The sequence below is a fragment of the Larimichthys crocea genome, chromosome XIII (genome assembly GCF_000972845.2).
Source record: "Larimichthys crocea isolate SSNF chromosome XIII, L_crocea_2.0, whole genome shotgun sequence".
Lineage (NCBI taxonomy): Eukaryota > Metazoa > Chordata > Actinopteri > Sciaenidae > Larimichthys > Larimichthys crocea.
Window position 1 is genome coordinate 47,492,968 of NC_040023.1, and position 20,584 is coordinate 47,513,551.

General features: G+C 43.0%; 1 protein-coding gene across 6 annotated transcripts; it reads left to right on the top strand.

Moving 5' to 3' along the window:
- The first annotated feature begins 207 nt into the window (after positions 1–207).
- On the top strand, positions 208–20,270 carry pals2b (protein associated with LIN7 2, MAGUK p55 family member b). Of its 6 annotated transcripts, none has more exons than XM_010735771.3 (14): positions 208–362; positions 6,803–6,865; positions 9,878–10,135; positions 13,975–14,093; positions 14,736–14,888; positions 16,065–16,217; positions 16,384–16,611; positions 17,406–17,537; positions 17,630–17,726; positions 18,011–18,079; positions 18,164–18,325; positions 18,400–18,602; positions 18,684–18,812; positions 18,898–20,270. In XM_010735771.3, exons 3-14 carry the CDS (start codon positions 10,003–10,005, stop codon positions 19,072–19,074), a joined length of 1,755 nt encoding a protein of 584 aa, XP_010734073.1. In that variant the 5' UTR covers positions 208–362; positions 6,803–6,865; positions 9,878–10,002; the 3' UTR covers positions 19,075–20,270. The 6 variants fall into 6 exon arrangements, with proteins under 6 accessions (XP_010734073.1, XP_010734074.1, XP_019131021.1 ...); XM_010735772.3 differs by having other exon boundaries at positions 13,975–14,075; XM_019275475.2 differs by lacking the exon at positions 208–362 and adding an exon at positions 6,469–6,610.
- Positions 20,271–20,584: the final 314 nt, after the last annotated feature.

Sequence of the window (20,584 nt, forward strand, 5' to 3'; positions counted from 1 at the left end):
GCTATATTTTAATGTTGAGTCACTGTTATATTTTTGAATTAAATAGAAGCTATAAAAGTAGCATACAGCGTCCGAGTATGACGCATTTGAAATGTGCCAACATGTATTTATATGAATGGACACATGTGGAAAAAAAAAAAATACTATGCCACAGTGTATTCACCTAGAGAGGGCTGTACCTGAGCTCCCATTGGTCGATGTCGCATGACGCAAGCAGAGGAGGCGGGGCGTGTGGGTTTGATTGGCGTCGTGTTCTCTGATAGTCTGCTGCGGGACCAGGACAGACAGCTGAGGGGGGGGGGCTGAATGTCCAACCGGGACAGTCTGAAGGACTACCGTGAACTCACACGCACGATTCAGAGGTAAGTCGAGGCTTGTGATCGTATTTGTGATGTGGGGATTGTGAATGAATTCATCCGCTGGCAGTGAAACGGGAGACAAAGACACTTTCCCGTGTTTGAGGTGCAGTAGAGTTTGACAGAAGGGGAGGTCTGCCCCCCTATAGAGTCCGCTCTGCTGTGAGAGCAGGCGTTATTGAGACACACACACACCAGTATGTGTTGGCCGTCTATTGTAGAGTCAGCCTTTTCCTGCATATCATGAGGAAGGATACAGCGGATGGGTTGTAGTCGTAAGTGTGCGCACGCCACAATGGCTGGGATGGGTAAAAATGGCCGCACGTGTGGTGAGATCGGCGTGAATGTACAGTTGCCAGGTCAGACAAAAAGAAAAAAGAAAAAAAAAAGAAAAAGGAAAAGCGCAAACGTTTGGCACGGATTTGGCGCACGGGTTCAAGCGCACGGATCTGGCCATGCGTCAGAACCGTGGCGTCGATCCATGAATGGGGAGATATGAAGGGGAGAGCTGCAGGTCACAGTGGTGACAGGATGAGGAGGTTGTAAATGATCAATTGTAACATAAAACATAAAAGGTGGTGGGCTTGAGAAAAGTCAGAGTGCGTTTAAGTCACACACACACACACACACACACACACACACACACACACACACACACACACACACACACACATATTTACACCAGGTAGAACATTTTCTTGTGTCGTCTATAAAAACTTTCACAACAAATATCAACAAAGCTTTGTTTGTATTGAGCTGATCCTGAGTGAAAACAGAGACGGGGACCAGTGGCTTGGCACAGGCAGACTGAACGGAGGCTCAGTCAGACATCCCTATTGATTTTTATTTTTTGTCCCCCACTCAGATGTATGAGTGCACCATCTAATAATACATGATGTCCAAACCACTTTATGTGAGCGCTTAATTGAAACATAAAACCACTTGCATATCACAATAGACTGTGCAGGTCTCAATGAATCTCTGGACTTGCTTGCTCAGAGGACCATGGGGTCACTTGGCAAGGGTTGTAAGCTGTTAGCCTCCACGTGATCGGGGAAGCCCATGGATATACGCAACATCCTTGGGGATCCTGCTAGGGAGGGGCTACATAGGCCACCAGACCACTAAGATGGGGCAACATGGATCTTGTTTCATCTAAGTTAGAGTTTATGAGTCTTTCTCTCTTCCTTTCAGTCGTATAATAAGCCCTAATCAAATTTGTTGGAGCTAATAGGAGGAACAAAAGGAGGAAGGGAAGGAGACCAAGACAGTTTAGTGCATTAGGTTAAATCTTCAGTCCCTGAGCAGGGATATCCAGTAAGGCTTTTGAGTCAGGCTCCAGGATGACCTTTATTGTTCTGCTGAAGTAGGTGGAATAAAGCACAAAGTGAGACTTGTCAGCCCTCATATACATATTCCTTCCTGTCAGCAAGTTGGAGGAAAACATGAATTTCAAGTCAAACAGGAGCTCCCAATGTTGGAGAATATGTGAGTTGTCCGTGAGTCAGAGACCAAACCCAACACTCAGAAGCTTCTACTCTTCCATTATTAATACACAGCTACGAGGGGAGATGGGGGGTGTTGAGCAAGAAGAAGATAAAGAAAGGGACACACACACATGCACACTTTCACACACCCAGACATGAGTGACTCAAACCTCCCAGCTATGAAAAACATATGTGTCACAAGGCTGTTACTATATCTGCAGACTTACAATCAACCCTCCCCGTGCCAGGCAGCACCTCCCTACAGTTAACACACAACTGACCCCATCGTGAGAATAATTGCATCACTGTCAAGAAAACGCTTTAAAGCAAGTGAAGGCGAATGTCTTGCTGTTTTTGCCTCAGCGTTTAGTGCAGATTCACCAGATTTCATCCATCACTAAGGTCTTAAAGGGGCATCCCACTGCAGATAAACAATGCAATTATGCATGAGGCAAAAGACACATGGGTTTGTCTTTCATCACCTAAATAAAGACAAAAAATGTTGAATCTGTGATGCAACACTCCAAAACTTTGCAGACTGATGAAGTTGGAAGAGATGACAAAACATAACCAGCCACCAACCACATAATCAGATTATTTAAGGTCATCATGTCTCATTATTTTGTACTTAAGCAGCTCCAGCTTGTATAACACTGTTTCATAGCTCCTGAGATGAATGCGTTTGTAATTTTCGCTCATATTAAAAAAATATGACAAGAGGAGCTGAGGAAAAAAGGCAAACACGCTGGGTAAACTCATTTGAGACTCTTTTTTTTTCATTACCTCTTCTTCCCTCTCTTCTCACATGCCACTTTACACACACCACTTTTTTAAACTTTGCAGTCATGTTAAGTGCTGTTGCATCACTTTGCCCTCCTTACACACCCCCTCCCCTGTCTTTTCCTCCTTAATACTAATGATCAGTAACAGGAGGCTGGGAAGGGAGAGCGGCTGAGAGGAAGCAGGCACGGCCATGTGGCGGGTTAGATTAACTCACGGGGTGCTCATTATTGAGATCACTGCACGTTCAGCGCCGAAGGGGTTTTGACGAGCTGTGGACGGCCGTGTAATTATATCGTCCCGAGCTGCGTGGCAAAAACACAGACTTCCCACCAGCTGGAACATCACAAAGAAGAGAGAATGATGTCATTTTTGGTGATGCAGAGGAAAGTGCAGTGATGCAACAATTGTTGCCTTTGTGTTAAACGGTGGTAATTTAGATTGCAGTGTCAGGTGAAGAGCAGAGGTAAGCATGAATCGGCAGAATCTGCATTCCCATCATTTGTGGGAGATTTGGAGAAACTTTAAGTAGACTAGCTTTAGTAATGGTGTTTAAAAAACATGGTTATGATTAATATTCTTCAGATATTGACCATTGATTGCCGTCTTGGGGGCAGCAGCGTAATCCTCTTATTGAGCGATTCTGTTAACACATAGAGTGACCTACATAGGGTTTGTCTGGAGGCAGAGGGTGATGGGTGTGTGAGGCAGGGCAGGGAAGGATGGGGTTTGTTTATGGGGGGTTGTGTTGTTGTATGAATAGCCCGTCATTCATTCCACAAATACACACTGCTTCCTCGAATATCTTGTGGGAGCGCTGCAGCTCAGCGCTCAGCAAAGTTTAGTAATTGCCCTCTGCTTACCCCTGGAGTCAGCCAATGAAGCAACATCTGGGCTCCCGGGAAAGACAGAGCTCACTGGTCTCTTTTGTGATTCTCAAGTCACTGAGAGGAACAGGGAGTGACGGTCGCACTGAGACCCTGCCGCCGCCGGCTCTGTGGTGCACAGGAGAGAGTACAGAGAAAGAAAGAGAGAGAGAGAGAGAGTGAGAGTACAACGTTTTTGTCAGGCAGAGAATAGAGGTGAAGAGAATATGTAGACACAAATTGACTGGATTCAATTTGGTTTCAATGGTTCTTCACTAAAGATGCCTCATGGGCTCGACTCTGTGTGTGTCTATTTGCATTTCATGACCCGAGGGATGTAGCACTGTACTCCATTCAAGACTATAAATTCACAAAATGTGCTTGTTGAGACGCTGAGTCGGAGGTAGAGTGATATTTCCGGCTAGCGTGACTAGAACCGGAGGAATTAAAACCACACAGCCTGTCTGTCTTTTAATAGTGTGTTTTAAGAGCGCACACACACACGCACGCGCGCACACACACACACACACACACACACACACACACACACACACACACACGTGCATGTGTGAAACAGAAATGATGTTTAGTACAAAAACAAACCCTCTGATCCCTCCATAATCCCCCCTCCCTGAGCTGTCCATCATCTGAGTGCTTGGCAACCAGGGGGGGCTTTTGTTGACTCGTCCTTTCCTACACACACCAGCCAATGACAACTAAGACCACAGATGACACACTTCCTGCGATTTTCCCCTCTGTCCCAAGTGGAGGAACAAGGAGCGGACAGCAGGGGTGATGAAAAGACATTTCATGCTGAGTTTTTATATCAATCACATAAAAGATTGACTTAGCCTGGAAAAATGGAATCGTGTCGTAACCCACTTCCTAGTCCTTGAGGTGACCTAGCTTTTGCACGCAAATAGGTGCATACACAAACTCCCTCCCTATTTTAGGCAAATTCTCAGAAAGCACTGGTGGGTATTTGGATCCAAGGAGTTTACAATTTGGTGCACCTATCACGAGATGAGCAGTTGATGAACAGGTAACTGTACTGTCAGGTACAGTTACCTGACAGTTTCTAGAAACACTGCAACAGATTATAAAGGTGTTTGTATTCGACAACCACTACCACCAGCCTTTTTTCTCTCTCTCAAGACTTTCTCATCAGTTCTCTCTCCACATCTTATCCTCCCAAGACTTGAGAAGCTTTTCCCACAACTCTGACTAATCTTTAAGGATTCCTCTCTCCCTTTCCTCTCCTTCTTGACTTCTAATGTGCCTTTTATCTGTTACCTTATTCTCTTGCTTTGAATCTCCTCTCTGAAATTCTCCCACTCCCTCTGCCCATTTTTAGACTCTAAAATCAAGTTATGACCCTTTGAATCTGTTTTTTTTTCTTTCCCCTTCCTTTTTTTCTTTTACCTAATCTATTTGCTCCTCCTTCCCTCTTTGGACCTTTGATTGGTCCGACAGGGCTCCTGCTCCACAGTGCAGATGATTTGCAGAGGAAACTGGCATGGTGGCTTTGCCTCCATTAACATTCTTCCAAGGGATATCTTTCACTTCCAATGAGTGTGCTGAGCCTGATTGTAATCTGTGTTGTGTAATGAATCGACCTCTCTCTCTCTCTCTCTCTTCCTCACAATAAAGGACCAATTAGCTCTAGCATGATGTGTGAAAAGACCCCAGCACAGCAACAAGGAATAATGGCACACCAGTGATGAGCGGACTTACTGAGTGTGTTGTAATCACCTTGTAAATGTTTTGGCACTTGACACTGATAAGTTCCAGTCGAGTCTGAGTAGTAGAGTAGAGTAGAGAGGAGCTTAAGGTCTGAAGTTGTGTCTTAGCAGATGCTTTCACAGACTTTAAATTGAGCGAGCAGGTAGAACGTGTGCTCTTAATTGGACGATCTTTCCAGCTGCCACACAGTCCTCCCTTTCCTCGGTGCAAGAGAAAGAGAGGAGTAGAGGGAAGGAGGAAGAGGCTGAGCGAAATGAAGCGTGGAAGAGCGATAATCTGTTGTATTGTGGGTGATTGCAGGCATCGGTTGTTTGTAATCACATCATTTCATTGTTTTTTTGCTTTTTTTGCTGGCTTGCATTTTGAAACAGTCCATTTCACAATGGCCATTCAGAGCAGCGTGAATGGTTTTTATCGCTGCCAGACTTTCTATTAGACGGATGATGTCATTGTGATAAAGTACAGTGGGGTTTTTGGGTTGTTGCAGTGGAGTGGGTTTACTGCACACATTTCTGATTAGCTGAATTCATACTTCACCTTGGGAATAACAGTTGCCAAAACACTCTCATGTCAAGGTACACTTACTTCACCGTCTTCATCAGCAGATACAGTATCAGATCTCAGGGAACTGTAGATGGAAAAACTTTTTTTTTGTGCACCTCCAGGGCTCTTTGTACATATTGACATAAAAGTGAGTTTGACAGTTGTTTTCTGGTGAAGGCCATGTTATATAGTCAAAAGCTCCAGAACAAGTAGACCTTGTTATGACTAATTCATATAATGATTTTTTTTGCTGATAGGATTATTATTATTTATTTTTTTTACGTTGTCACATAAACTCACATCTTTAGCAAGGATTGATCAATCTTGGTTTTCATGATAAAGGTTTTTTCCCCCTACATTTTCTGTTATTTCAGGCCCTGCAGAAGACAATAAATATCTGTGCTAAACAATGTAATCTAGCCCAACATAAACTGGATGTTTGATTCCAATTCCAAAAACAACCCTTTGCAAATATTCACATCCACTTCTACATGACACACACACATACAAGGTGTGTGTGTGCTTGAGTTTGCAAGTGAAACTGTGGAGAGAGTTTCTGGGAAATTAATGCACACTGCTTTGTCATTGCCTTCAGAGAATAGTTGCCATTTACTACACTGATGGCAGTGTGCCAGCTGATGATGCAGGCATCTTTGAATAGCTGAGGACAATGTATTGTCCTGGATGACTCCGTACAATCACTCTGCGCGAACAACGGCTCCAGTCTGCAGACGAGAATCCTATCTTGCAATAGACTGGGCTAACATTGATAGATGAAACCAATAATCCATGGAGGGAAAAAGAAGGACTCATTGAGTCTGTGGGATAAGCACGAGTATGTATCTGAATACTGAAGCAACGGGGTGTGTGTGTGTGTGTGTGTGTGTGTGTGTGTGTGTGTGTGTGTGTGTGTGTGTGTGTGTGTGTGTGTGTGAGGAATAATGAAAATTGGTATGCAGGAACAAAAGTAGGATTGAATATTCATGTCTTCTAAAATCTCACAAACCTTCTGTCTCGCCCTCTCTAGGTCTTCACAGTTGACTGATGAGCAGCCGGTAGGACTGGTGTTGAGCCACACCGACTAACACAGGTAAACACAACTTCCTCCCCACCTCTTCCTCAGTAATGACTCACTAGTGATGTTAAGGAAAATGTGATTGCGGGACATGATTTTCAGTGGGACGACTGCCAAACTGTTCTGAGCACTGCTTTTTAAAAAATATATTTTTTTGAGGAAGTAAGGAAGCAGCTGGTTTTTCCGCATGTCCATATGGATTGATATTTTGGTGCTTAATGGGCTGTGCTAATATTAATCTAAAACGATGAAATTTATTGTCAGACTTTGCTACAGCATTTTTACTCATGAAACACTAATGTGCTTCCACTCTGTGCTATTTTATTTGGCTTACTGCTGAATAATTAACCTATTATTTTAATAAAACGGAGCACAATCATAATTTGCTCATTACAGCCTGGAGCTTGCTATTTTCTTAAAATCTGCGTTAACTTCCCATGGTGCTTTGTTTTCTCCAAAACAAAGCGCTTAGCTTTGTTTTCTCCTCACGCAGCTGGTTTCAGTCTGCCTCAGTGAAATCAGCTCTCATCTCTTTACTTTCTAAAGAGGAACAATTAGAGGAAAGTCATATGTGATAAACAAACTGTGAAAAGCGCTTATCATAATTTCAGCTAACATAAATGCATGCCATGTAGAGATGTTTGAACACTGGCTATGGTGAGAGAAGGAGAGCTGCTTTCGTGGCCAGATTACAATCCCATGTACTGGGTTGGGGGCGGGGGTTGACTAGGGAGGAGGAGGTGGAGGCGGGGCGGATTAAATCCTACAGATCTGCTCTTTGCACAGCTGTGTCGCTGTGGGAGCCTCTTGATGGATGCTGAAGGGGAGGAACCTGTTTTTAGATGACTCTTAACACTGGAATGTATGAACTGCCGCCTTTGTTTTTCTTCCGCGTCCCAAAAATTTCTGCAGATCTTTCAAGAATTTGTTGCATAATGTTTGTAATGGTTTCTTGGCTTTTGGCCATGCTAGCAATGCAGTGCTAATATGGCAGTGTTGGTTAGTTAGCTGACTGAAATATCCGTACAATATCTAACATTCAGATTGATTGCCATGAAATTTTGTACATGCATTCTTTCTCCCAGGAGGATAAATCCTAAATAATTTGGTGATCCCCTGAGTTTTTCTAAGGTCAAATTCCTCACTTACCCAGTGAAATATCTCAACATCTACTGGATGGAATGACACAAAAAGGGCAAATTGATTTCATAATCATAGATAGTTTGAATAGTTATAATAAGAATATGTTTTTGAGGCACCCTGATGGTGCAACTGGTAGACCATGCGTCCTCTGCATGAAGGGCTGAGTCCTTGCTGCAGTGACCCTCTGCATCACGTTGTCCCCTGCTTTCCTGTGTCTCCTTAGTTGTCCTATCAAGAAAGAATGGTAGCCATCTAATTTCATATGCTACACCTTAAGTAACTAATATTGCCGTGCAATTGAAACATTTAAGAGATACAAAACAAAAGCATATTGCACTCAGCTGCAAAACGTTGCATGTTTGTTTGCGCTGTAATATCATTAGTGCTATATCTTTTGTGAGTACGACCTTGAGACGGAGCAGATGGCGGTTGCAAGTGATGTGTAATTCATGGTGCTATCAGCAGCTACAATCCATTCTCTGTGAATTCGTCCCAGAATATGACAGCGCATAGACATTCAAGGTTCCCACTGGATCAGACAGGTGATTTTTCTTGAAGCACCATCATTAGTTTAAAAGGAATTTTGTCCAGTATTACTTTGGTTTGCCCACAAAGCTAATAACAAACCCATCAGCTTCAGCTGTGGGTCGAGCATGGTAAACTTTCTACTTGTTAAACACGTTAGTCATTTTGACGTTAGCATTCAGCTCATGCCTCGGTACAGCCTCACAGAGCTGCTGGCATAGCTATAAAACTGTTGTTGCTGTTTATTTCCAAGACTGCCTTGATGTAAAGTGCTCATGCATTTATTCTATGTGAAGCAATTATTCATGTCCAACATCTCCATATAAAATGAGGCAGAAAGTACTGAACCCAGTAGCTTGCCTAAAAATTATTTAGACTCGCGCACACACAAAGCTGCTTAAATAGCAGCCCCAAAATGTGCATAATCCAGTCAGCACCACAAGTCTACTGACTTAGCGAGAAGTAAGGGCACATTAATTTAAGGAGGAAGAGGCACAGAGGCATAAATGAAAGAGAGAGAAAGCTCCAATTAAAGTGACACATGCTACTGTAAAGAGGTGGACGAACACTGAGGGAGTACGTACGAGCACGATCTGCACACACTGAGTTTCTGAACATTGCTGCAGTGGGGCGTCCAAACCATGAACAGTATGAATGAGAGAAAAAAATGAGGAAATGAATGGGAATGTAGGGTCAGGCCCCTTCAGTAACACTTACTTATGTAAGATTACTTACATAATAACACATTCAAGTTGTGTGTGTGTGTGTGTGTGTGTGTGTGTGTGTGTGTGTGTGTGTGTGTGTGTGTGTGTGTGTGTGTGTTTCCGTCTAGACAAGAGAGATGTTGGGTGGGGTTGGGGGGGAACAAGAGGAGGGGTACTCCAGTACGTCCACTTCAGCAGGAGAGGATTGTGGGATTATGTGTGTGTGTGTGTATGTGTGTTATCAAGGGAAAGGCGGGGTGTGTGTGTGGGTGTGTATGTGTGTGTGTGTGTGTGAGAGGGTTGGGAAGGTATTAAAGCCAGAGTGGAAGGAGGGGACTGACAAGCGTTGAACGCATGTCCACATCTGTGTATGCGATTCAGCTTTCTACCTCTGTCTCTCTCTGTCTCTTTTCATGGCTGTCTCTCTGGACTTATCTTCACATCAGCCTCTTCCCTTCTTCTTACATTTCCTCCCCTCGTCTTTCCTCCTCCTATCTGCTCCTCTTCCCCTCCTCGTCTCTTAATATCCCCTGATCTTAATCCCACTCTATTGTCGCTAGCTTTGTGTCTCTTCTCTCATTCTCCGTCCTCAATCCCTCCCCTCTTTTTCTTTCCTCTTAGTACTCTCTCTCTTTGTTTTTTTTTGGGAGTTTAGAGGGTCAGCAGTGCCAGACAAGACGATTGGAGGACAGAAGACATAGTTGCCGAACTACTGGTGGTTTACTAGTGGTTAGCCTTAGCATACTTGTGGCAGCAGGGAGGAAGAAGGAGGGCTTGGCGATGGTCACAGCTATGGAGGATGCCTGTCCCAATGGGGTACGGGAGAAGGAGGAGGAGATGACGTCCCCGGGACAGCCTGGCGTGGAGGGGCCCCCAGCTGTGCAGTCCACCCAGGAACCAGATACGTCTGGAGGTGAGGAAAGCAGAAGGAAGAGGTGGGGTGTCACATATTTAGATGAATAGAGAGATACAGTAGTCTTTGATTTTGTTTTCTGGGATTGATGGAGCAGTTTTATGAAAAACTAATCAGCAGAAGGCAGTATTGGTTGTCAGGTAACTGCTACAGGGTGCAGTGGTTGTCAGACTTTGAATGTATGAGCAACAGTTCCCAACCCTTATTGTCTGATGTATCCTCACAGCCCTGTCAGATGAACTTGTTCTCATGTAAACTGACATTATATAGCACTATTATTTATCTAAAACAAGATGATATTTTCATATAATTGAAACAACAGTTGGTGTAAAGGCTGGTTTGATTAAGTTTCCATTGGTAAAAACTGAACATTTCAACCATTTATCCATTTGCTTTAACCAACTTTAACCCAGCTTTTACCCATATTATGTCTGTTAGCAATTATCCGAAACTTTTAGCGGTTTCTGCCTTTTATCCAATACCTCTAGCTAACATTAAAGGTCCAGTGTGTAAGATTTAGGGTGCTCTACAGAATATGGCAGAAACTTAATATAATATGCATAAATATGTTTTCATTAGTGTATAATCACCTTATCATTATGTTTTCGTAATTTTTCCTGAGCAAGTTATCTATATCTATACACAACACAGGTTCTCTTCCACAGAATTTGCCATATTGCACCACCATGTTTATCCAGAATGGGTCTAGATGGTGACATTTGTAAACTTTAAAAGTTTCACAGCCACCATAATTTCTCCTATACTCTTGGAAAGAGACACTATGTGTGTATGTGTGTGAAGGTGTGAGGGGTATTCAGTTTGCCGCAATCTGCAAATACACTGGTAGATACCATTGAATCCCACACACTGATCCATTGACTACTCCAACAACTGTTTACCCATGATGTTTTCTAACTATTTAAACTATTATCCAGAATCTTAAAACTTTTAGCTGTTTCTACCGTTTATTCATTAGCCTACTTTTACCTAACGTTAGCCAACGTTAACTACTTCAGCCATTAGCTAAAGTTGTTTCTGATGGTTTCCACCATTTACCTATTAGCCTACCTTTATCTAACATTTTGTTTTAAATATTTCAACCATTTATTAATTTCTTTTAGCTAGCTGTTTAGACTTCAATGAGCTACTTTTCATGCACTCTTAGTTGCAACAAGCAGCATTCAGGTGTTACAGCTGACTCAATATATAGTATTTTTTTCCTATTCAGTGTTATGTAATGTTTTTTTTTTCAAATTAGCAACTCCAGAACCTCTGAATGGAGTCACGCCTTGCTGTGAGACTTTCCATTAGAGTTGCCCAGGAGGTGGTTCGGTTCATAACCCACACTACTGAGAAAAATACCCTGAAATATGTAATATTTGGGGTGATGGTACTTTTGTGCCGGGAGAGGTGTTCCTCCTATCTCTATCGTGCAAATTAAAAAAATAATACTACACATAACACAGGTTCTCAGGTCGTTTCTCGTGGGATATATACACATACACATACATAGTGCTGGTAGGTGTACATACAGAGGCAGTGGTTAGGTGGTGAGAGAGACTGCAGACAAACCAGTGGCACAGAGGGAGGAATTAAAAGCAGGTAAGCAGGATGATTAATTATATAGATGAATGAAGTAGCTTGGGGAAAAACACTCCACTGTAACAGAGCTGTAATCTCTTGTCTTTAACAACTTCTTCAGGCCAGGCTTAGGATGAGGCTGGTAGGTGGTTGTATCTCCATGCCATATTTCATAGGATTATAGAGACTTTAAGTAGGAGGCTTTAGCTCATCTCCAATCTCTCACTGGATAGAAAAGCATCTCGAGGTTGTTTGTCGGGATGAGTAATGTACACACACGTACACGTGGCAGGGCAGGAGCGGGGTGGGGTGTCAGGGGGGCGGAAAGTCTGGGATGAGCAAACATTCCTGTGGTCGAGGACACAGTGACATTATAAGTTGACCAAGTGGGTAAAGGTCAACGCAGAGAGCACAAAAAAAACTCAGATGTACGACGGCATCCAGCTGTGTGTTTATGTTCGGTGTGTTTTTGAGGGTTTGTGGTCAGTAAGTATATGAGTTTAACACTGAACGAGTCTTTGTTGCATTATGCAAGGCTCGCTCTTTATTTCTTTCACAAAAAGAAAACGGGGCAGCGTTGCACATTTTCGGAACACCTACAGCTCTTAAAGTCCAGAGAACTGAAAAAAACCCACATTATTTTCCAAATATCAGGAGGTTGAACTGTGACTAATTGTGAGTGTGAGTGAGTGAGTGATTGAGTGAGTGTAGTGCAATCAAGGTGGTGCTTTAATGGTAGTTTATGTGTTCAATACAATTACAGCTCTGCTCTCAGACTTTGTGTTTATTCTAGCTCATGAAACACAGTGTGGGGTCCCCACAGGAACAAAACAACCTGTCCATACACACTATATATCCGAATTTGTGTTTATGTCCTGCAATAACTGTATTGCTTTATGGATACAGAGATTTAACTGTCTGCGGTGGAGCCTGCCTCCCCCTTTTAGTCCTTCTTTAAGGGGATCATCAATATTTAAGGTGTGCTTTTGCATGGAGACTGTGCTGTTTATGCAGTCTGTCTGTGCTCTCATATCAAGCCACAGTGAGGTCTTGTATTTTCACCAATCCTCCTCCTTAATCATGCTGCTGTGTACGTTTTGGATCCACGATGAATGGTTTAAAAAAAAAAAAGAAAAAAAAAAAAGACACTGATATGGCCGTTTTCGTGCTCCAGCCCAGAAAAAGTAGAATTTTAAATGAGAGTCTAAAACACAGGAATACATTTCCTTCTGGGTGAAAAATACTACCAAGCACAAGAAACACATTCATATGTTCACATGTAGGAACATAATGTCTGTGGTATCCACAAATCATACCGGTAACATACCGTTATGTGAAATTATCGTGAAATATGTGAGATAAGCATACATGCATTTGTGAATTTATGGTCTGTGTGTGATATAATTAGTTTATTTGTAAGATGTTTTGTGATGTTTTAGTTCACTTATCACCATACTGCACTACAGACAACAGCAGTGTTTCATAATTAGTATTTTTCAAGGCAGCAGTTTCGTACACGACACTTTTTTTCCTGAACAGGAGATTGAAGCATCGAGTATATGACTCAACTTTGCGCGTCATCACTTTGTGAATCAACTGCATACAAGTGCTGACTGGACATTATTTACTACCCACATAAGTGTATAATGACACAGAAACACACAATCACACAAACACACACACACACACACACACACACACACACACACACACACACACACACACACACACACACACACACACATGTTCCCAGGGCTTTAAGTGTCTTAAATGGGCTTACACAGGCTTTGGGACCCTGGCATTAGGGCGTTAGCTGCCTGTCCACACCTCTCCTTCTCTGTCTGTGTGCACAGAGTAGAAAACTCAGCAGTCGTCTTTAAGATTCTTTCTAATAGCTGAGAATATTTGAAGTGTTTTGCGCCTGAGCATATATAAATTATGTATGTATGGTCCATGTGGGAGTCTGACTTGAGAACGTATGTCATTGTGTTTCATTCTCAGACTCACTGAACCTCCAGATGGAGCTTTAATTTGATATTAAATAATTGTATATGTGTCTCTTAATTTGAAGTATTTTAGCCTAGTTTTCCATTAATTGCGTGACTTGACTGTAGGTTGTACTGACCTTCAGTGTGTGTACTACTCTCCCTCTCACACTATTATGTGTGTGTTTACGCTTTGTATAACTTTCACGCCTGGCTAACTCTTCTTATCTCTCTCTCTCTCTTTTGTCTTTGTCTCGCTCCCGGTCCACCCAGCCATGCAGCAGGTGTTGGATAATTTGGATGAGCTTCCCACCTCCACGGGCGCCAAAGACATCGACCTGCTCTTCCTGCGCGGCATCATGGAAAGTCCCACTGTACGCTCCCTGGCTGAGGTAGCACACATACATAGCTCGGGGCGAGCAGCAGACTAACAGCTGGCCAGCTCCGAGCTACCCTCACCTGTACTGCTCCCGGCAGTGCTTTGCTGTGGCTGAGGAGCTGTAAAGTACAGTAAGGCTTGGACTAACAGAGCGCTCAGAGGACTTGTACAAATGCATACATACTGTCCAAGTGATACAGCTTTACACTGCTTATTTTACTGACAGTGCATGTATTACAATGCCTCTGCACACAAACTGTTTGCTCTAACACACATCTTCACATCACTGCAGCAGGACACCAGCGAGTTCAGTGAGAGGACAGCTGTAATTCCTGCTACACTGGCTATTGTCATTTTCCGTTATTCAACTGCTCCCCACAGGGCTGTGATGATGACAGTCGCCGAAACATTAACAAACACTCCTTTTGACTTCTCGCATTGTAACATAAGGCAGACAGCTTGCTTACAGGGCAAAATAAAGCCACAGTAAATAAGCTCTTACCTATTTGCAGAATCCACTATAATCAGCCATCACTACTGTGCAATAAAAGTCAGTTTGCAGACGTCCAAATAAATACTAACTAACAACACAGAGTAAGAAGTAAGAGAGCAAAACACAACCAGCTTCTCTGAGCGTCTTTCCCCTCTCCCTCAGGCTCACGAACAGCTGGAGGAAGTGAAGCTGGAGGCAGTGCAGGATAACAACGTGGAGCTGGTGACGGAGATCTTGGGCGACATCAGCAGTCTCAAGGTTAAAGACGACAGCGCGGCTGAACTGTCCAGGATCCTCCAGGAGCCACACTTTCAGGTAATCTCTCGCACACACGCAGGTTAAATAATAAAAAAGGCTGTAATTTCTGGACGTAATCGTCCTGCTAGTGGACTGAATATCAACTTTTTTTGAAAGTAATATGGAGGTGAATATTTTTGTCAAGTCTTTGCGTCCAACACTGCTGATTAGTGTGAATTTAACCGGTCGCAGTTGGCTTTTAAATTTATCCCTGTGATGCCAGAATACTTTAATATGTGTGACTTGGAGATTAGCCTTGATATTTGTTCATTCAAATGTTTAGAGCATGTTAAACTCTGCCTAGATTTGTAATGATTTGACTGTAGTTACAGTAGCACAGATCCGATGCTTTGGATGCCGTCCTCATGCATCAGTAGGACATTAACCTTTATCCCTGAACCTACCAGGGGCTTTACACAGATTGGACCAATAGGAGTTAGACTTGTGAACCCGGAGAAGCCTCCGCACCAATCAGAGCCCTCTGTGCTGTAAGCTGAAGGATAAGACCCTTTTGACCTACTAGACAGAGAGACAGGGAGGGAAACATATTACATCACATACTAAGTGTTTACAGACCTGTTTTCTACCAATAAATTCCCTGTTTGTCTAATAATTGGAAAAATATTTTAAAAAGTAGTGCTGGTAAAAAAAAAAAACAGGCTTGGAGGAAAATTAATGGATGAATAATAATCAAACTAAGAATTAATTGATTAGGTTTTGGTGGTAATCCATATTTGGGATTTGAGCCATTAGGTGATTACTTTTTGTGTTTGTTTGTTTTTTAACCACAACATAGTTGAGTGTTTAAACAGCTTGCTGTTGACACATCAATTATTAAATTTTTTTGGGTAGACAAATGCAGAAAACACTGCAGCATCTGTAAACAAACTGTTACAGACCATCTGTCGACGTACTCTGAAGTTTACTTTATAACATTAAGTTTAGTTTCGTTGACGTAATTTACTTTTTGCTGAACAGCATCCACCGTGACCCCAAGTGACATACAATAACTGGAGCATAAGTCAGCCAACTCACTCTGTAGTGTCACTTTAATCTTACTATTTTAAAGGGTGCTAACATTAGCCTAAAGCTCCTGGTCATACCAGACCAAGTAAAGCTGAAACAGCGAAAACCACCCAATGTATTGACTTGAACAAAAGTCCATATATCACTCCATCCTCTCTTTTTTTTCAGTGTCTTTTGGAGGCACACGACATGGTAGCCTCTAAGTGCTATGAAGTCCCGCCCCCACCTGATATGACAAATGATGCTGCGGTGAACAACGCCCTGATGCAGGCCGATGCTGTGCGCATGATTGGCATCCGAAAGAAGGCCGGAGAGCCCTTGGTGAGCAAAAACAAGAAAGTGTGGATGTTGCTGCAGGGGAAGTGTTTGAGGACATGGTGATCAAATGAATCATTGTGGGAGTGTGCTGATGTCAGAACAATAGAATTGTGGGTGTAGGTAAGCAGCAGAGGATAAGCATCATCTCTCTCTCTCTCCTTCCTCTCAGGGCGTGACATTTCGTGTGGAGAAAGATGACCTGGTCATTGCAAGAATCCTTCACGGCGGCATGATTGACAGGCAGGGTCTGCTCCACGTGGGCGACATTATAAAGGAAGTGAACGGGAAGGACGTCGGAAACAACCCCACCGAGCTGCAGGAGATGCTCAAAGACTGCAGCGGAGGTATCACGCTGAAAATACTGCCGAGCTACCGAGACGCTCCGGCACCTCCACAGGTACAAACACAGAAACGCGCAGAAACGTCTTAATGAGAGGCTAATGTAAACACAAGAATGCACACTTTAATGAGCGCCAGATGTTGGGCAGTGGTACAAGGTCGGTCATCTGTCCTGCGGCCCTCCCACAACCCCCTGTGCAGGAATGTGAACCCTGGGATCCCTATTAATAACACTCCACATGCTATCTGGGTCACACTAGCTGTTATATTGCACACACACACATGCTCCCTCACAAAAGTACAGTCATTTATAATATTTTTTAGATATTTTCTCTCATTCGTGCACCACGAAATCTTCCACGCCAAAAAGAAAAACCTGAACATATTGTGCATCTTGAACAAATAGACATAAACTTGGAAACGCTTGTGAGGCTCAGATTGAATGAACAGCAGTAAAAGCGAATGAGACATAATGCAAAATCACATCCGGCTCTTTGGTTCGAGGCACGCAGCACAGTATATTTTACTGGCTTGTTTTATTGCTTCCTCTGGCTGCTTGTTTAAGCGAATGCACTGGCCAGAGCACTTACCCTTCTTGGCAAAAGCCTCCACTGTTTGGCGCAACGTCAACAGCTATACCGGGTGCAGTGTGGGACGTCGGACGTAATGGGTGTGAATGAGCCACAGTTAGTGTGTCAGTGTGTGAGACAGCACGCTGAGTTCGAGTCTCTTTTTGTTCATGTGTATGTCTGTGTGTTTTCATCCACAGCCGTTACCATGACCACAAACTCCCACAAATAAGTCGGAATTCATCCCTGCAAAGACTCAAAACTGTGTTTGTGCTTGTAACAGGTGTACGTGCGGCCATACTTTGACTACAACCCAAACAATGACAACCTGATCCCATGTCGAGAGGCAGGGATGGCCTTCAAGAAAGGTGACATCCTTCAGATTGTCAACAGAGAGGACCCCAACTGGTGGCAGGTGAGCTTTCATCTGTTGAATGCTCCTCATTAAAAATCACAAAGACATAAAGGTTTCAAGACTCGACTGAACTGACGTGTAATCTGTACCAGGCATGTCATCTGGTCGGTGGTGCTACGGGACTGATACCCAGTCAATTCTTGGAAGAGAAGAGGAAAGCCTTTGTCCCTCGAGAGTTTGATGGATCAGGTATGTTGGCGTGGACGTTTTTCTGCTTTGGTTAGAGCTAAAACATCTAAAAGCTTTCTGCTCCTCTCTTTCGTAATGTTGATGTTGAAAAGATGGATTGGTCTGAAGTCAGTCAGCTGGTTTGCTGCCAGCGTTCAGCCACTTTTCTTCTACTTTTACCACTGAAAACTGATTTATAGCGAAAAAAGGCCTTGGTCCCGATGTTGCCAACATTTGGAAAATGGTTCACATATGCCATCTTCTGGCCACATGTTGTAATAGCACAGATCTGTCTCGTTTTGTAGGGATCCTTTGTGGAACCATAGCTGGAAAAAAGAAGAAGAAGATGATGTACCTGACAGCCAAGAATGCAGGTCAGGACACTTTTAATGCTGTGGATTTTTGTTTTTAGCATTGTTTTCTTTCATTGGTTAATAATTGTGCCTGTGTTTAAACAGAGTTTGACAGACACGAGCTGCAGATCTATGAAGAAGTGGCAAAGGTGCCACCATTCCAGAGAAAGACACTGGTTCTGATCGGTGCTCAGGGTGTTGGCCGGCGCAGCCTGAAGAATCGGCTGATGGTTCTCCATCCAACGCGCTTTGGCACCACCATACCATGTATGTCACGCTTGGTTTTTGTCTGTATTCGTAAAGAAAGTTGATCAAACATTTAACTGACTTTCTTCGTTAAGACACTTCGCGGCGACCCCGTGACGAGGAGCTGGACGGCAATTCCTACCACTTCACCACGAGGACAGAGATGGAGGTGGACGTGAAGGCCGGACGGTTCCTGGAGCATGGCGAGTACGACGGCAACCTGTACGGCACCAAGATCGAGTCCATCCATGAGGTGGTGGGCACAGGACGCAGCTGCATCCTGGACGTCAACCCACAGGTGAGAGGAGGTTTAGAAAGGGTCAGCGGTGTTGAGGGTCCTTCGGCAGTATGTGATATCACCTACTGTGTCTCTCCTCAGGCTCTGAAGGTCCTGAAGACAGCAGAGTTCATGCCTTACGTGGTGTTCATCGCAGCGCCTGATTTTGATACTCTCAAGGCTATGCACAAAGCTGTGGTGGACGCAGGCATCACCACAAAGCAACTCACGGTAGGTTTACAACCAGCGCCACGATCAGTCACGCACATATAGCTTGTATGTTTCCACAACTCACCTGTCCTTTTTATGTTGGCAGGATGTGGACCTGAAGAAGACGGTAGATGAGAGCGCCCGGATCCAGAGGGCGTACAGTCACTACTTCGACCTGACCATCGTCAACGACAACCTGGACAAGGCCTTTGAGACGTTACAGGCCTCCGTGGACAAACTGTGCAGCGAACCCCAGTGGGTCCCGGTGAACTGGGTGTACTGAAGACCAACTCTGAGCGGGTCACACTGACCCACCAGCATGTGTGTGTGTGTGTGTGTTTCTGACCACGAAGGCCAAAGAAGAGGAGAAGAGGGCAGATTAATAATAATAATTAACAACAAAAATACTCTAACCGCTCTTTCTCCTCTTGGGCCTGCACGCCGTGCAACGTTTTTTCTACTCAAAACTCAAAGGGAAAGAGTGCTTATTTATTTTATAACTTTTTATGGAAGATCTTTCTATTCAATGTGAGAATGAAACAAAAAAAATCTGGTCTCATTACTTGGGCCATATTTTTGCATTAATTTATTGTATTGTAGTCACACGTCTTATTTTGTAGTCGTTTCCGTTTAATTTCAAGTGTTTTTGTCAGTCGTTCCTCACGGACATCAGGGATTCCTGACCTCCATTAAGATCCCTGAGCAGTCATTGTCCGAGTGTCATTCAATTAATCATTTAGCTTTTTTTCCCCCGTAGCCGACTGTAAACTCAAAGTCCAGAAGAGTTTAAAAGACCAGTTTGTGCACAAACAGCTCCAGTATGTAAAAGAAAATCAACGTTAACCCTAATGTACACGATCAAACCCTGTCTGTTAATTTTGTTGAGTTTTTGTGTTCTTAAAGTAGTTTTTAAATCATTGTGGTTATTTATAATCTAGTGTTTATGTCACACATGATCCTTCTGATTTGTTTTGAATTATCCTGCCATCAGTCTGTTGGGAGTATCACCATCATCATTGTTACTGTCTACATAAGCCAATTTGTTAATGTTTTATATATGTGAATGTGGCACAAACCCACTCCGTCCTTATGGTCCTTTTGTTCAGTGTTGCAGTATGCCAAAGCCCTAATTATAAAATGTGGTGGTTTGAGGTTTATAAATCTTAAATCTGATTGGTATTTGAACTACAGGCTGTGATCTAAATGTATAATTTAAAATGACTTTGGATGGTAAATACAAACAAACCCAAAGGGATAAAAACAGTGCTATTGTCTGTCTGAAATGTTCTAAACTGTTCTTAAAACAAATGAGAACAGTTGCTTTGAAACCTGTCTTGAACTTCAGAAAAATACATTTAAACCCCAAATAAATGCCTGTACGTGGATATTCTTTGCAATATGTACATATACTATGAATACATATACACGTGTGTATATAAAGCACATGTTTTAGAGAACATCCTAGAGCCTGTTGAAGTGTTTTCACATCAAACTCATGTCTACAGATTTGTTTTTACATTTTTATCTGCAAAGTTAAGACAAATAAACTTTAATAAACCAAAAATCTAAATAGTTTATTTTTTTGAATCATGTGTATACTATTTTAATGTACACCTCACAGGAATGATTACTGGCAAATACTCACATAAGGTTGGGTATCAACCTTATGTGAGTATTTGAGCTTTATTTTACAGAGACAGCTTGAGAGTGACAGGAATGTGGGGCGTGGTTTGAGCACCACAAATGAAAATCTCTCTCCATGAACCCTTTTCACATTAGATATCATAAACACA

Coding starts and splice junctions, on each gene's coding strand:
- pals2b (XM_010735771.3), top strand. CDS start 10,003: ATGGTCACAGCTATGGAGGATGCCTGTCCCAATGGGGTACGGGAGAAG. Junction 10,136..13,974: donor GGAACCAGATACGTCTGGAG/GTGAGGAAAGCA, acceptor CGGTCCACCCAG/CCATGCAGCAGGTGTTGGAT. Junction 18,813..18,897: donor TCACCACAAAGCAACTCACG/GTAGGTTTACAA, acceptor TTATGTTGGCAG/GATGTGGACCTGAAGAAGAC.